We start from the raw sequence: 16827 nt of genomic DNA, 5'->3' as shown, positions 1-16827 counted from the left end.
TTTGTTGAACAACCTCAAATTCGTAAACAAGAGACTTTTAATCTTTTTCTTTCCTATTCCCAAAATGGAGTAATCCCTTTATTATTTATGAGAACTTTGTTTAGGACATGACTTGCAATCATCAAAGCCACGCCCCTCCGCCCCCACCGCCCCCTACATTACTTGGAAAATCTCATTTGATCTAACATGCAGTTAACCAATAACAACATGAGTGGCCTTGTCGTCATTCTCAAGCCGACACATGTCAAACAGTTGTTGCAAGCTGAAGCCCGATGATCATCTGCATCGTAGACATGGCATACTCCTTTCTTCTTACCAGATCCTTTCTTCTTGAAGTTGTGGCTTTGTTCTTTCCTTCAAACTTCTTGTTGCCCACGAGTTTGTTCTTGTTCCTAAACTGTGAGTCTAGAATTCTTCTTCTGTATCAAGCTGGCATTAGAATTTTCCTCATGGAAATGAGCATGTGTGTTTTTCACATCCGCCTTCTCTTTCACACAAAAAATATCAATAAGATTGACAATAGAAAATTCTTGTCTCTTGTGCAAGCAACAAAATTTCTTCACGAAAGAAGGAAGCTTGTCAATTTCAACAATAAACTTGTTCGATAACACACCATTGAAATGCTCAAATTCCTTGGTGAGTGATTGAATCTCATGAGTACTTCGGCCATCTTGTAGTCATCTTTTAGTCCCAAAATATAAAAATATTTTTGACACTGTGATAATAGTGTAGTGTTAAAAATGGACATTTTTTACACTATGATAATAGTCAAGATGGGAATGGGTCGACCCGGCCCTGGACTTGGACCCGGACCCGTGGCCCCAGGGTCTATATGTGAGGCCATGGGTCGGCCCGTTTTATCAAAAAAATATGGCCCCTTCGACCCATTGGGTACATGAGGCTGACCCAAGATCAAGATGAAAAATTCATGAATCCAGTGAGCAATTCCGGAGACTGGGAAGGCCAATGGGATATCAAGCTGGGGTTGGCGAGGTCGACGGCGACCGGGACGCGAGCCTCGACGGTGACCGAGACGAACAAGAGGCTGGTTGCTTCGCTTCTACATGTACTCCCTTCGTTTGGAATTATTTGTCTCGGATATGGATGTATCTAGAACTAAAATACATCTAGATATATCCATTTCTACGATAAGTAATTCCGAACGGAGGGAATATGTACCAGTTCACGTAATAATCAATCAACCTGTATATCTGCCTGCTTCTTACACATGAACGTCTCCAACCGAACGGATCCACTATACTTTGGTCAGCTTCGCATATCATAGATGTTTTTGTGTACATGATCTAATTTGTGTACACGGGCAGCCAGCAGCTATTATATAGTGTATAAAAAAAATAGAGTATATCAATTCGACTTGGTCGACCCATCTGACCCATCGGGTCGCACAGTGCCGGCTCCATTGACCCGAATATCATTTGAAGGCCGACCCACTTGGCCCATTGGCCTCGACTTTTTGGGTCGGGTCAATGACCCAGCGGGCCGACCCGGCCCATTCCCACTTGCAGGGCCGCGCCCCAGCCACTAGCAGGTGCTAATTCTATTCGTCAAATTGGTTTGTCAGAGTTTTTTTTAAGAAAACAAAACAATTCGGATGCAGAGTCAATTCCTTCATTGCAAAGGAAAAGGAAGCGAACCCTCCTTCCCCTTCCTATCGTGCACTCTTCTTCCTCCTTCCCCTCTCCCCAAATATCCACAGAGAAGGCAGGAGGACCAAACCCTAGCCGCCGCCGACCCGATCCCATGGCGCCGTCCCCGTCCCCGCCGCCGGCGGCGAGCGGAGCGCAGTACGCGCACCAGTTCCTCAACACCGCCCTCTCCCAGCGCGGGCCGTCGGCGCTCCCCTACGCGGAGGACGTCAAGTGGCTCATCCGCAACCACCTCGTGGCCCTCGCCGACGCCTTCCCCTCGCTCCACCCCAAGGCGGCCCTCTTCACCCACAACGACGGCCGCGCCGCGCACCTGCTCCAGGCCGACGGCACCGTCCCCATCCACCACGCCGGGGCCACCTACAACCTGCCCGCCGTCATCTGGCTGCCCGAGACCTACCCGCGCTCCCCGCCCCTCGTCTTCCTCTCCCCCACCCGCGACATGCTCATCAAGCCCCACCACCCGCTCGTCGACCGCTCCGGCCTCGTCGCCAACGCGCCCTACCTCCGCTCCTGGGTCTTCCCCTCCTCCAACCTCCTCGACCTCGTCAGATCCCTCTCCCACCTCTTCGGCCTCGACCCGCCGCTCTTCACCAGATCCGTCGCAGCCCCGTCTCCCACTCCTCCTCCCGCTCATCCTCCTCCTCCTCCCGCCGCCGCCTCCCCCGCCATGCGCCCCGAGGCCGTCTATGCTCCTGCCCCTCGCCCATACAGGTTCCCGGCATCGCCCCAGCTCGCCGCGCGCCAGCCGCCCACAGAGGACCCAGCCGAGGTCTTCAAGCGCAACGCCATCTCCAAGCTCGTCGACACTGCCTATGCTGATGCTGCTGCCCTGCGCACCGCCCGTGAGGCTGAGGTCGACTCCCTCTTCGCCGTGCAGGCCGAGCTGCGTGGCCGGGGGGAGGCGGTGAACGACGGGGTGCGCAGGATCACGGAGGAGAAGGAGACGCTCGAGCGCCGGCTTCAGGACGTGGTGATGGCCACTGACGTCATTGAGGCCTGGGTTGCCGAGAACCGCAAGGGGGCTGCTGATGACACCGCCGAGGCGGAGGGGGCTATCCAGCCGGCCGATGTGCTGTCCAGGCAGATGCTTGAGTGCACAGCTACTGATTTGGCGCTCGAGGACACCATCTATGCGCTTGACAAGGCTGTGCAGGAAGGATCGGTGCCGTTCGACGGCTACCTCAGGAGCGTGCGCGCACTTGCACGGGAGCAGTTCTTCCAGCGTGTCCTCTGCACCAAGGTTAACAATGCGCAGCAGCAGGCACAGGTTGCTAGGATGGCAGCACGGGCACCACAGTACGCCTCCTAGCCAAGATGATGGATAGGTCAGTATACATGCTTTATGATCGATCAATTCCATCCATTGTAAGAGAGTGGCTCAGTGTGAGGTTGGTTCCCATTGTCGTCGATGTGTGTGCTTACTGAATATAAACAGATGGATGTGTCACAATAATAACTTTATTAGTTGGGGTGTTGTAAGTTCATGGTGATGTTTGTGTAGGGTTGTTGAACTCGCAGTACATATCTCAGTTTTGAAATCTACACTCATTTCATTGATGTCTCTGTCTTGGTAAGTCTATATAGTATGAATGAAGCTTCCATGTTTGTTTGTTTGTTTAGATAGGCAAAATAAAAATCAGAGCCTGGGTGTGTTGCTGTACTAGGTACAGTTGTACTATCCTAATTGCAGTCCGGAGATTGAAATTCAGATATGAGAAGTACATGGACTCTTCAATACTTTGGAATGTTAGATATTTAGATGTTTTTTTCCTTCTGTCATGGCACTGCTGTGAACTTATTCCACTCCTGATACTTGGAACTGGAATAGTCTCCTAGCTGTGATATCCGGCTTGCACATATTTTGTAAAAGCATAACCATTTTTTGTCTCTGTTCTGCTGCCACCAAAGTTTGGTGGATGCTTTGGTTTGATGTTGGTGTCTCGAGGCTGTGTGTGATCTGAAGCTGACTGTTTCATTGCAATTTTTCTAGACTTGGGTTTATTTTCAGTTTATTTTTAAGTCTTGCGAATATGGTTTTTTTGAAACAATGTTTCTTGAATTGCAGACTCTGAATTTGCTAAAGTAGATTATGTATGGTACTGAGCGTATTCAAAAGCTCTTTAGAAGCCTTTTGGGGTGTTCTTTTTTTACTATAAACAGTAGGGTAACCTTTTGGGGTGTTATGTGGAAAAGCTATTTAAAAGCCTATTCCGTACCACCCCAAAATTAGCCTTGGTTACAAAATCCCATGCTATGAGGACTAAATAAACAGCCATCCAACATTGAAATCAAATTATAACAAAGAGATCTGTATCTCCATAGATGTGATGCCAACATTACAGGGGTTCCAATTTCTTGAGCTGCACTAATGTACAAAGCATGTGCATAAGTTGTCCTATCAATCTGACTATCCTACACGGAGGAAGCAACGAATATAGATAGACCAAACAGTGGCTTCAGAACTGAAGAATCTTAGAATATAACTATTAGCCGAGTTAGCGTGGCGGCACGCCGCATACCTGTGTGAACTCTTGCTGTCCACACCCATATCAACCCAACACCAGATTCAAGAATCTATGAGTTTACGTACCACTGACCTTGCACTCTGAGTTGCATTGGCAACGGAATTAGTTGTCATCACCATGAGAATCTCTCACCACCCCAAAAATCGGAGAAAGAAGAGGAGTGCTTACCTTCCAGATGTTGATTTATTTACTGCCTGCCCTGCTGTGTGGATTTTATGCCCAGGAGATTCATATTATTAAAGAGTACCACAGTGGTGGACGTAACCCTGATGTTCTTTGCAACACAAGAGTACTGCAGCAGGTGTACACTCCTGTATTACTGAAATTTTAATATACATCGAAGCATCGTGTTCTTTTCACTTTGTTCATGCGCCTGTTCTTTCCACTCATTTTCTACAAGAGTTTTCTTAGAAGCAATTGAAAAATTGGATTTGATCACATAGCAACATGAACTGCACGGTCAACATAGGGCTCGGTGGCGTGTTCATCAATACCCCCAACTGCTGTGGCATCAACCGTTCCTGATATAATTCAGACTGTCTTGTCCAGGCGATCCAGGATGCTTTCCTTTGATAAAAAATCATCTGTGCCATCTCATATGAGTGATCTTGCCCCCACAGTGTTCTGGATATACAGGTGAACATTATTCCTTCTTTTTATTCCTTTAGTCATCTTCGCATATGTGCAGTGCATCTTTCTGAATTTCTATACTCATGTTTTTTGTTATTGACTTTTAGTTCAGAGAGAATTAGGTATAACTACCTTTTAGAAATTTATTGGAAGATTCTTGACCTTTTTGTCTTAGGTTAGATGGTACAGAGCGTGTTCTTTCTTTTGCTAAAGGTGTTAGGACTTGGACGAACAGAACGGAACAACCCACTTGGATATCAGTGTAGAATTGGTTGTGTAGATCAAAACTGCATGCAGGGATAAGCAATGATGTGCATAATCGTAAATCAGTATGATGGTATGCTGCACTTTAGGACTGTAGCATGTGACATCTCCAATTGTTTCCAGATCTGATTGATTTTGAAGTTTTTGTGCAATATATCAAACAAATGTGCATTTACTATTCTTGCAGTCAGAATTGAGTTGTCAGATTTAAGCCATCTTAAGTTGTCAGTAGAATATTGGTGTTTATAGGGTAGATGGCAGAATTGCTTCCTGCTGCATTGCAACTCTCTGACCAACCTTAACCTGAACTTTGAAGCTCCCTACAACACCTAATTAGCTGAAGGCTTGATAGACTTCGCGCCCAGGTCACTGAATTTCAGTGTAGTCACAAGTTGAACTCTGCCATTAAGATATTTGAAAACAAGATTTAATATTATTATTTCCAAGCTTGGTTAAAACATCAACTATTCTTACAAGACTTAAGAAATACTACTTCCTCCGTCGGAGGGAGTGGTAAATAAGACCCACATTGCTAATTTATATGTCATATTGTCATGGCATGGGGTCATGGATGCATGCTGATGTACCACTCCCGGACACAGAGTGCAAGCACAGTGCACATCACAAGATTCCACATGATTGAATATCTAAAAAGACCTTGTGAAATGCACTTTTCAGTTTTGAGTTGGACATGATGTCAGCGTGTTGAGGAGCTGATAGAAAAAAGCAAGACAATTCAATCAAACCAGCATGCATTGGGTGTGTCTGGTAATTATTTTGTTGTACGGCTTTTGAGTGTTCTCCTATGGTTGAGAAGAACGCGTTAAAGTCTTTGTGCCTTTGTCAGCTTTGAACACTGGGTGCATGGAACAATTATATGGTGACCATGGTCTTGATGTCATGGATGTCATGATATGTCATTTGAATATGTAGCTTTAGAAACTCATGAAGATCTTATCAGATCATCAAGTACTCTTGTGGCTCTGCAGATCACGTTGATAAAGTGACGAGACCCTGGACAAGATTCACGGAACCTATTTTGGGAGTTCAGCCCTGAGTTCACGGTGTTCAAGATGCAGGTGTGGTGAAACCGAAGAACAGTGTTCAAGACGTTTTTACTTGTATGAACAGTGGTACTATTGGTGCGTTCACTGGGGTTTACAACAAGTCCCACTCAGCCAGGCTTGGACCTTTGCTGTTCCAGATGTTTTACCAGAAAAATGTATTCCTTGGTATAGTTTCTGCCTAAATCTTGATAATAGGCAGCTTCATTCAATCATTTGAGGATTGTTCAGTACAAACATGGCCCTGATAATACCAGGAGACACATTAAACCAGCAGGGCCCTTCATCATGGTCAGTTGACTTTGCTAGAACATGAGCTGCCTCATTACAAGAACAACTAACATGAGTACAGCTACAGGATATGAATTTTGGAGCCCTACTCTCAATATCAAAGACCTTGGGCAACTATGTGAGATCTGTCCTCCCCACTCTTCACCTTACTCATCAAACTAGCACAATCGGAAGCAACAATAATCTGTTGGAAGCCAGTTTCTTCAGCAAAGGCTAGAGCATGGTGCACTGCAATAGCTTCACCCAACTCTGGATTATCTACATGATCGAATCTTCTGCTTGCAGCTAACACCAGATCCAGACGGCTGCGGATGACAACACCAATGCCCATGCCGGTCTGGGCGAAAATCCAGACTTGGGTGAAGGGTGAGGCATTTTCCTACCATTTCTCATACTGTTCCGATTCTCCCAAATGTGCCAAATTGCAACAGCATGAGGCATTAGAAATCCAGTTTGATAGCCATTGTTGCATATGGACAAAGCTTTTTAGATTTATTGATATATATATATATATATATATATATATATATATATATCAGATGATCTCTTTAGATCCGCCCAGATTTCTTTGACATAATGGCAAAGAAGAAAACAGTGTTACTGTCTCAATCTTGTTACAAAATATGCAGTCATACCTTGTTGGGATTGATCGCTTGTGCAGCTGGTCACCCGTATGAAGGCAGCTCTGTGCTATTCTCCAAAGCACAATCTTCATTCTTTTTGGACATTGAATTCTTCATAGGTTTCTCCACAATTTCTCCATGACACCCTGTTCCGAAGAAGATCCTCTGCCTGCTGCGCTTTGATTAATCCAGAACAGATGCGTTGTTGCAAGATTATAGCCTGACATTATTGTATAAATTCCTGTCTTGGGTATGGCCAGGAGGCGAAGTCGCTGCACCCTTCAGAGCTTAGAGGGATTTTAAGTTTTCTCTCTGCAATGTCTTGAGCAAAAAGTTTTGTAATGGTTTATTCTTTCCATGAGGAACCATTACTAGGAATTAGAGGAGATCACTGTTTGGTTATCTTGCACCGGGACTAAGTGTGCACTGTATCTGGTATGGTATCTGGCGCCCAATTATCCCTGGTATAGAAATTTGCTTGCTGTCTCCTACTCTCCATAGTAATCCTTTTTGCAGAAGTTCCCTCCCATACAAGGTGTTTCACCAAGTGTAGGATGCTGCTCTTGGTAGTTTTTGAGTTCCAAAAGTCTTCATCACGGAAACATCTCCCTTTCATTACATGGTGACATAGAGAGAGGGGCTCCAATAACAGTTGCCAATACTGTTTTGCAAGCATGGCTTGGTTAAATACGCGCATGTCCATGAATCCCATTCCCCCAAGGTATTTCAGAGATGCATTTCACTAAACGAGCTCAAAAGAGGTTGGACTGAAGTAATTCAACATAAGCCGACATCTTGCCTTTCTTTGAACTCATATTCATCTTAGGAAACGAACTTGTGTACTTCCCATTTAAAAGACACAATGCACACATCCGCTTGCCTGGGCGGCATCATCCACCTGGCTAATATGGTTTTACGTTTCTTGAATTGCGGACTCTGAATTTGTTGAAGTAGATTATGTTGCTGAGTGCCGCATGGTTGGGTCTGGAACGCTCCAACCTCATTTGGCAGCAGCAGGAGCTGAAGTATTTTCCTTTTGGTCAACCAAGTAGATAATGTCCAGTTCTAGACAGGTTCCATGACCTGTCGTATGGTTTTGGATTGATAGCTGTGTCTGTCAACCAACACAGTATCTCTTTCTTTTTTTCCCTGAAAAAAGGTAGTTGACCGGCTAGATGTTAATCTGAACCTGAAAATATTTTTTATCTATTATTATCTTGACCGATCACAGAACACAGTGTGAGCATTAGAAAGCAAGTTGGCTGAGAAGAGACACATGACCGGCATGAGCTCAATTGCCCTGAACCAACAACCAACCCATTGAGATGAGATGAGTTTTCTTTTCTTGAGATGAGAGAAATAAAAGAAGTTGGAGTTACAAGGATGGTAGGCTTTAGAGTTGTCAAAAAAAAAAAAGGACGGTAGGCTTTAAAACATGGAAACAAAATTATCCTTGAATTAGCAACAACGTCCCGTGGAAACAAAATTATCCTGTGAAGTTATAATTTTGTTTTCATACGACGCTAGACATAATTTAAAAGCATTGTTTGTCCATTTTTGGAGTAAGGCAGAAACTGTGGAAGTGTCCAGTGGGTTGATCTAGAGTGGCCAGACTCACTCGAGAAATCACTTGCCTAGTTATTTATATGTTTTCTAACTTCACTTTATCATAAGGAAATGCAATATTTAATAATTGTATAAGAAATATATATTATGAAAATGTGATTACATCAAGAATATTATTACCTATACTTGGAAAATAGATATTTGACATATTATAACAAAATGTGTATCAAAAAATAAGTTCATCATTAACTTATTGACATGAACAGTTGTGATAAAATAAAAAAGTTTAGTATAAATAAGTGAGAACCTTTGCAATAATCCAATTCATCAAAAATAACATAACTTTACTCGTTGTTGTGTTCTCCAGAAAAAAACAACATAACGTTACTCGCTGACAATTTTATGATATTTCTCGTTCATAAGTTGTTAGATGTCGACGATGCGACCATGTGTCTCAGAGGAGCTATCGTCCCCGCCGCCCCAGCGTTTGTTGCCGTCGCATCGTTACTACTGAGAAAAGAAAGTCATCCTGATCTTGGCTTTTAATTTTTTTTCTTCACTCTATTTTTCTTTTATTCTTTTTGCTTTCTACTGGTTGTGGTAGGGAAGGATGGAGAATAAAATACTTTAATTCTGATCTCAAAATTATTTAGAGGAAGTTCATGTTGATGCGCTCTGTCTTATGTTGAACCCCAATGAATGAAATTATATTTCAAGCACGGACTTCTCAACACTTGAGTTGATCTATCCTTCGCGCAATTCTTATGCATATATTTGCTGGCAGGTAGGCCAAAAATTACAACATGCCCCATTAGTTTGCCACCGGTATATTCTCAAACCAATAAGGAGTGGTAATCTTAGGTAAATGCGAATTTCTACGGCTGCCATGACATGTGAGTCTAATTAGGTTGCGATCCAATCTGTCATTTTCTCATAATTAATTTTGGATTTAAGCTAAACAACATTAGTGACCTAAGAAAAGCTTAATACAATAAGTTAAAAACTCTATGTGGGGAAAGTAAGAGGAGGCCTTGATCCAAGATTTCATCGAACCAAATCGTGATCCTCAGTTGTGAGGACCCCTACACTGTTGTAGTAATTTCAGAAGCTTCTAGGTTAAGATTCAGCGGTCACTTCAAAGACCTACCTCTAGTGAATGGAGCTCGTTCTTTGTGCGCCGAGGCTCTCGAAAAATAAGTCTAGACAAGGTGTCGTTGAGGGTATCTTTGTTTTCCTCCTCTTAGTTGCAACCACACGACCAAAATACAGTTTCCTATTTAACACTTGATGGTTCGGGAAGTACTGCTTAAGATCTTGGTGAGCTCATGCTGGTATGAATATGATTCTTGCAGTAAGTACCAAACGATGCCATCTGTACTCGTTATATTTCTATAAACTGGCATGTTGACTCGAGGGATGGAAATCTTTCTTGGTGAGCTCATGCTCAACAACTATGCTGACAAGAACAACATTTCATATACAATCAAATGGACCAATCACTTGCCATTTTCAGTACCGTGGACTAAATAATTAGTGATTGCATGATGTAGGCCTCCCTGCAGATAGATACCCCACCCAGCTCACCAAGATGACCATCTACAATGAATACATCTCTGTTTTCACCAAGATCATTTTCTAACAAGCACATAATTTTTCTTCAACACTTTGTACATTGCAAAAAGAAAACATACTCACAAGGCCTAGCTTAAATCTGTACTGTACATCACTGCTATATACGGTACTACTCCCTCCATTCCTAAATATAAGTCTTTTTAGACATTTCAAATGGACAACAACATACGGATGTATATAGACATATTTTAGAGTGTAGATTCACTCATTTTTCTATGTATGTAGTCACTTGTTAGAATCTCTAGAAAAACTTATATTTGGGAACGGAGGGAGTAGTACACTAGAGGATCAGAGCTAACTGATCAACGGCGCCTCTGCGAAGAAGGAGGAGGCATGAGGGACCTGAGGTAAGCTTTGGGCAGCGCCGCCAGCTTCTTGGCCTTGGGAACATAGGCCCGCTTGCTGAAGTTGTCGTAGCCGTTGGCCTCGATCTCGTCCAGGATCTGCCGGTACAGAAGCAGAGATGCCCACACCTGCATGCAAATCGTATTACATGTTAATCTGAAACTTACTTAGACTACTGAATTTGACATTTTTGGCTGAGAATTTTTGAATTTTTTGATGGAACTTTTGTCGCGCGCGTACCGGCCATCGGCTCTCCTGGTTGAGCTCGGCGGCGCCTTGCTCGGCTTGTTTGAAGTAGGCCCTGGCCCTCGCGATCTGTCCCTTCATGAAGCTCCTCCACTCGTCGGTGACACGGCCGGCGAAGATGTCCGCCTCGGAGATGCCGGCCATGGCTAGCTCGTCCTGCGGCAGGTAGATCCTTCCCCTCCTCGCACTGTGCAACAATGGCGGTGTCAGAGATGAGCAGTCATCGGCAAGAGCGCGTGAATTCAGAAGCAACATACTATACAGACACTTACTCCTCGCCGACGTCCCTGAGGATGTTGGTGAGCTGGTTGGCGACGCCGAGGGCGAGCGCGCCGGCGTACACCGTCTCCACGTCCGCCGGGGAGCCCGGGGAGACACCCATGACGGGGACGGTCATGAGCCCCACGGTGCCGGCCACGCGGTAGCAGTAGAGGTAGAGCTCGTCGAAGGTGGCGTAGCGGGACTTGGCGAGGTCCATGCGCATCCCCTGGACCATGTCCCGGAACGGCCGCTCGTCGACCGCCGGGAAGGCGGCCACGGCGTCGGCCAGCGCCGCGTCGAGCATGTCGTAGGGCCGGCCGGCGAAGACGCCGTCGAGGCGCGACTCCCAGCGGTCCAGCGCCAGCGCCGACGTGTGCGCCGCGTTCGGGCCGTCCACCAGCTCGTCCGTCCTCCGGCACCACACTGCATGCGCGACACATCCAAGAAGTTAACCACATCAATGACCTCCTGCTGTTGGGTACTTGCGTTGCGTCCACCAACGTGGAAGCTAGTGGCAGCATGTCGCGATCGACGGGTGCTTACCGTATATCGCCCAGATCGCCCGCCTCCGTTCCGGCGTCATCAGCTGCGTGGCCAGGTAGAACGTCTTGGCGTACTCCTTGCACACCGCGCCGCAGCGGTCGAAGGCCGCGTCCAGCACGCCGGCGTCACGGCCGGCGTGCTGCGCCTTCCTCGGCGTGGTCGAGGCCGCGAGCGCCGCCTGCTTGAGCACGACCTGGCGCACGCTCTCCTCGTACGACACGGTCGCCGGCGCCGCGACACAGTCCATGCTCCACGGCGCGGCCGCCTCGAGGCAGACAGCGTGGTTGGACGAGCCGGCGGCACGCGCTGCCACAGAGCGCGGCCTCGGCGCACGCACGCTGCTGGAACCGGCAGCTCCCCTCCCGTCATCGCCGGCCAGGAACACGACGAACCGGCTCCCGCCATGCTGCTGGTGCTGGGCAGCGCACGCGGCGGGCGAGGTCACCGCGCGGGCCGTGGAGAGCATGGCTGAAAAAGTGAAAAGGCAGGGCGATCGATGCTAGTGACCGTGTTGTGTGCGCGCGTTCCGGTCGTTTGCCACTCCCTCCCTTTTGTAACGTTGAGCCGTGTGGGCGAGTGGGCACGTGTCGGCCGGACCAGCATACGGGTTCCCACCACTTTTCCTCCGGCACTCGGAGTGCGCGCGCGGACAGACTAAACGGAGACGAGAAGGGACAGCACACGCGCTGCCGCTGTGTTGGATTGGACGCGGCGCCACTGGCCGCACGCAGGCCAACAATCAAGCAAGCCCAAGCTCGTCGGCAGGCAGAGATGGACCGACCGACACGATGGATGGAATGTCTGCTCTGAAATTACCGACCAGTAGAGTAGAATAATCGGCCACGGATCCACACACGACACGCATGCCATACGCATGTGAGTGTCAGTTAACAACGGTTAGTGGAGCAACCACCATGATATCACTACTATCACACCGGCCAGCCCATTGACCAGCACCGAACCGATCTCCGGTCGACCGATTCGAGGGTGACCACCAGCGGCACCGACCAGGGCCAGAGCCGCGGACGTGGATCATGTATGGATGCATGCATCTGCCCCCGTCGCCCCGCCGTCCCACGTCCAGCGCGGACGCCACATGCCGACAGACACGTGGGCGCTGGGGCGGAGACAAGGAGCACCTGGTGGGGCGGGGTGTGTCCACCATGCATGATTGAGCATATCCTGTCCGCTCTCGTGGCTTCTTGTCGCCTTTCTTTCTTTTTCTGCTGTAGCGATCTCGGACGCCGGCCGGGTGCGTGCTGGCCCAGACGGACGCGCTCGTTCCGTCGTGGCGGCGGGCGCGGTCACCGCGCCGCGTGCACGCATGCGTCGACGCGCAGGACCGTGTTGCGCCGGGCGCACGGCATCCGGCGGGTGAAGAGCCGCCTGCTCTGCACTTGGACGGCGGAGCAGCGAGGTGATGGACGGCGACGGCCTTCACTTCCCTGCCCTGCCTCCTCGGTCAGCAAGCACTCGTCGGCAGGCAGGCAGGCAGGAGCGCGACAACGATGGCCACCGGACCAGTACAGTACGCCGACCGAATGGCTGACACCCGATGGTCTTTCTTTCTTTCTTGAGTGCGCCAAAATACCTGGTGCTGCTGAGTTGGTCCTGGCTGTTGCTCAATTTACGCTGTGCACTTGAGTGTAATGTGGCTGATTGGTCCAGTTTTTCTGCTTGTCTCTTCGTTTCTTCGTCTCTCCACTGGTCAACCGGAAGGTAGGCAGTGCTGCGTTGGGCCATGCCCATCCTGCCACGCGGCTCACATGCACGCATGCACGCTTTAAACTGCACTTTCCGTATACATCTAGGTTGATTGCACCCGAATATGAAATGAACGGTGGCCATCCACGTCCAGTCATCAGACCTCAACAAAGAAGCAGCGAGCAGCACGCAAGAGAGTCCTAGACTCTCTCTCCATTTCTTTTAGGAGTCAGTCTTTTCGTCCAAGCGTCTACATCCCCCGCAAAGTCGGCACTCGACAATCCCAAGCTGCCTTCGCCTATTCATTCACAGCTCGAATCAGCGAAACAATGTCAAAATCTGACGGTCCATGCGGCACCAATTAATACTCCCTCCGATCCATCTAAAGTTGTACATGATCGCTAAATTTCAGTCGACCGAGGCATAGCGAAGTGTCAGTCAATGCTATATTTGTAAGATCTTACATAAATAGGTTACAAGTCTCAGATGACTGAGATCTAGCCACACCCAAAATTATACTAAAGCAGCGTCAATCAATATAGATCGGAGGGAGTAGGTCCAATCCAGCGTGACATTGACCGGTGGTGATACATCGTCTTCCCTACCGTCCATTCCCACAATAAAACTTGATTATCCTTCGCGCATTTGTTTTATACTACCTGAGCTACAAAGTGTCCTTTTCTCTACTGATTTGCCTGTATACTAGGGTAGGCACAGCACAAGGGATGGATTTCATTCATTCATCCGGACCATATCATCCCAAAAGAAAAGGAAGGATCATACTATTTATAGTCCACCAATCAGGTTTTGACACCACCCTGTTTCACTCCAGGTGGGTCCCGGCCGTCCAACCATTGAACCAAAAAAGTCAAGCTGAAACAGAGACACTAATCTGCCATGTGGGATTCCCCTATTTGACCACGTGCCACTTTTCTGGTGCCAACAATCTGTGACCACCGATCATCAAATTTTCGGGCGCCCACTGACTGAACCGTCGAGAGATGAATAAACTTAACAAGATGCTCATCGGCATGTAGAGTGGGCACCATATATGCACATACAGGCGACATTGCCCGGTTTTGTGGAAACTCCAGGATCCAATTTAAATACATTAAAACTAAACACTTTTCCAGCCTTCTCAAGGCATCAGCGCTCCCGGCCGTCTGATCATCAGTTTGAAGCATTTTTGGCTGTTGGATGAGCTGTGAGTCGCTCCTAATCCGGTTATGTTCGCTAACAACGATCGCTAACCATCCTGGGCCGCTGCTCCGGTCACTTTTTTGGGCGCTCCGGATAAATTGTGCCTCTAGCAACCTCCTTACACACACCTACACTGAGCCAATCGACACGATGCGGAGAAAAAGAGTACTACGAGAGAAGGACGCCTAAAAAAAGAGAGTACGAGAGGAGGCACGACGATGCAGGTCTCCTCTTCCCTAGGTACGCCGCCGCCGCCTCCCCCGATCTCCTCTTCCTCTGGGCCGCTGCTACTCTTGCAGCCGTCGTTTCCACTCATCCCCAAGCCCCATCCCTCCCGATCCCTTTTCTCTTATGATCGAGGGTGAATCATTGATGTGCTGCCAGCTTGGGCAAGATGCCGCCGACGTGCAAGGAAGATGCGAAGGGGCAGCACTACACTCGCAACCCTATTGAGGCGGCGGCAGCAGCGGACGCCCCTTGATGAAGACGTCCTTGAAGGTAACGGGCAGGCGACGACAACGGCGCGGTGAAGACCTCTCCCGTCCTGATTCCAGTTCGATGTCCCGGCTATCGATGCATTTGACAGCTGGCCGCAGGGAGAAGGTCAAGGCTAAGGTATATCACGAAATGCTTCCCTACACACCTGATTCCGTTTCACTTCATGACGATGCCGCTAACGCCCATTCTGAATTTAACAACAACCAGGCAGTAGGATTATCCCTCCGGTTCTATCAATTTTTGCAGTCGTTGTCTTCGCGTTGTGTTCATTGGCCGGTGACCAGTATGGTAAGCATCCACGTTTCCCTTCCCCTTTCATTTCATATGTATGATTTTTTTGTACAAGGTACCGTGGTTGAACTCCTACTTCACAGTACTAATTTACACGCCAGTCATGTAACTATTTGTATATAGTGTGCAGATTCAGTTTGGAATTCTAATGTGGATATTTGATCTTCAGTTCAAGTAATTGAGTTCCTGGTTGTATTGCCATCCCTACATATACCCAATTTCTAAGCAGCAGAGGTACACGGTCCAGTCAAGCAGAAGGCGTAGATTTTCTGCCTGTCTGCATTAGTCTGTACTGTACTCATGTGCTTGTTTTCTCCCTGCCCCATGTCTCCTCTATGGCTTTCTGAATCCTACTTGCATGTAGATGCTTATTTGGCCTTCTGGAAGATATCACTTGATTCATGTAAGTATTTTTTGATTATGCTTACCTGTTAAATTTTCAGATAGCTCTTGATTCATTTCAGATTTCACACATGCTCTAGCCACTCATTAGTCCAAGCTAATTGGTATTTCATATACTGATCCATGTTGAATGCGGCGTATATATGAAACCAAACAAGAGGCTCAAAACTATATTCAATTTGTTACAACATTTTGTATGTCTAATATATTCGCCAGCTTATGCAACTTTAGTTTTATGTTTCATTATTTTGAAAAATATTGCAGAAACTCGAGATGGTTGGTGTGGATTATGAGCATGCACGCACACCTTGCCGCTGGTTGGTGTGGATTCGTGAGGCAGGTGGGAGAAAGATCGACAAAGTGGTGGTGTCCTGCGGCTGGGAGGGCCACGGTGAGCACCCCCTGCCCCCTCCCACAATTTTTTTATGTGCCACAAATTTCTCATGGATGGCTGTGAGATTGCTAATTATGCTTACTTTTGGGTTCACACAAATAATGCTCTGAGAGAAACTTTGTTCCTTCAGTTGATCACATGGCTAAAGAAAATAAATGTGAATATATTATTTTATTAATGTATGTACAAGATATGCTCGTTTCTCTGAAGAAAATAACATGTGAAGACTTTTTTATTAATGTATAGCATACGTCGACTTTGATGATTTGTGCCTGTCAGGTGTTAAGATTTTATCCATTTTTCTTTTATGAAAGGAAGCTATTTTTCTGTACTGTAGCTGTATATTCCAAGGTTCTTTTATTATTGTACAGAATATGTTGACTTTGCTGATTTGTGCCTACCAAATCTTACGATTTTATTATTTTTTCTTTTAGGAAAGGACGTTATTTTCTGTACTGTTTACTCATACAGAAAGAATCTAAAATTTGATATCCCATGTAGAATGTATGACTATGCCAACTGTCCCTATGCTTTGCATTTAAGCAATCAACATGGACACATAATGTTGACAAGTGGAAGTGTCAAGATTTATAGTTTTGAATATTCTTAGTAGCTGTATATGTAGTTGTATATTTTGCGAAAAATACATGCAGTTTGTATACTTTCATTTGTCATCAT

At 46.9% G+C, this 16827-nt stretch overlaps 2 protein-coding genes across 4 annotated transcripts; one reads left to right on the top strand and one right to left on the bottom strand.

Annotated features, from left to right (window-relative positions):
• The first annotated feature begins 1652 nt into the window (after nt 1-1652).
• LOC119302861 (protein ELC-like) lies at nt 1653-6910 on the top strand. 3 transcript variants are annotated; one of them, XR_005147771.1, is made up of 3 exons: nt 1653-2995; nt 4745-4831; nt 6079-6910. XR_005147771.1 is itself a non-coding variant. In XM_037579903.1 (2 exons), the coding sequence occupies exon 1, from the start codon at nt 1762-1764 to the stop codon at nt 2977-2979; it is 1218 nt and encodes a 405-aa protein (XP_037435800.1). In that variant the 5' UTR covers nt 1653-1761; the 3' UTR covers nt 2980-2995; nt 6079-6910. The 3 variants fall into 3 exon arrangements, 2 of the variants coding, with proteins under 2 accessions (XP_037435800.1, XP_037435799.1); XM_037579903.1 differs by lacking the exon at nt 4745-4831; XM_037579902.1 differs by lacking the exons at nt 4745-4831; nt 6079-6910 and adding an exon at nt 4665-4682.
• Nucleotides 6911-10062: 3152 nt separating this feature from the next.
• Nucleotides 10063-12441, bottom strand: LOC119302860 (phytoene synthase 2, chloroplastic-like). The gene is made up of 4 exons (XM_037579901.1): nt 11661-12441; nt 11129-11540; nt 10851-11043; nt 10063-10738 (listed from the first exon to the last, which is right to left on the bottom strand). The coding sequence occupies exons 1-4, from the start codon at nt 12124-12126 to the stop codon at nt 10568-10570; spliced, it is 1242 nt and encodes a 413-aa protein (XP_037435798.1). The 5' UTR covers nt 12127-12441; the 3' UTR covers nt 10063-10567.
• Nucleotides 12442-16827: the final 4386 nt, after the last annotated feature.

This window comes from Triticum dicoccoides, chromosome 5A (assembly GCF_002162155.2).
Source record: "Triticum dicoccoides isolate Atlit2015 ecotype Zavitan chromosome 5A, WEW_v2.0, whole genome shotgun sequence".
NCBI lineage: Eukaryota > Viridiplantae > Streptophyta > Magnoliopsida > Poales > Poaceae > Triticum > Triticum dicoccoides.
The sequence above is the reverse complement of the archived record's forward strand: the minus strand, read 5'-3'. Positions and strand labels throughout refer to the sequence as shown.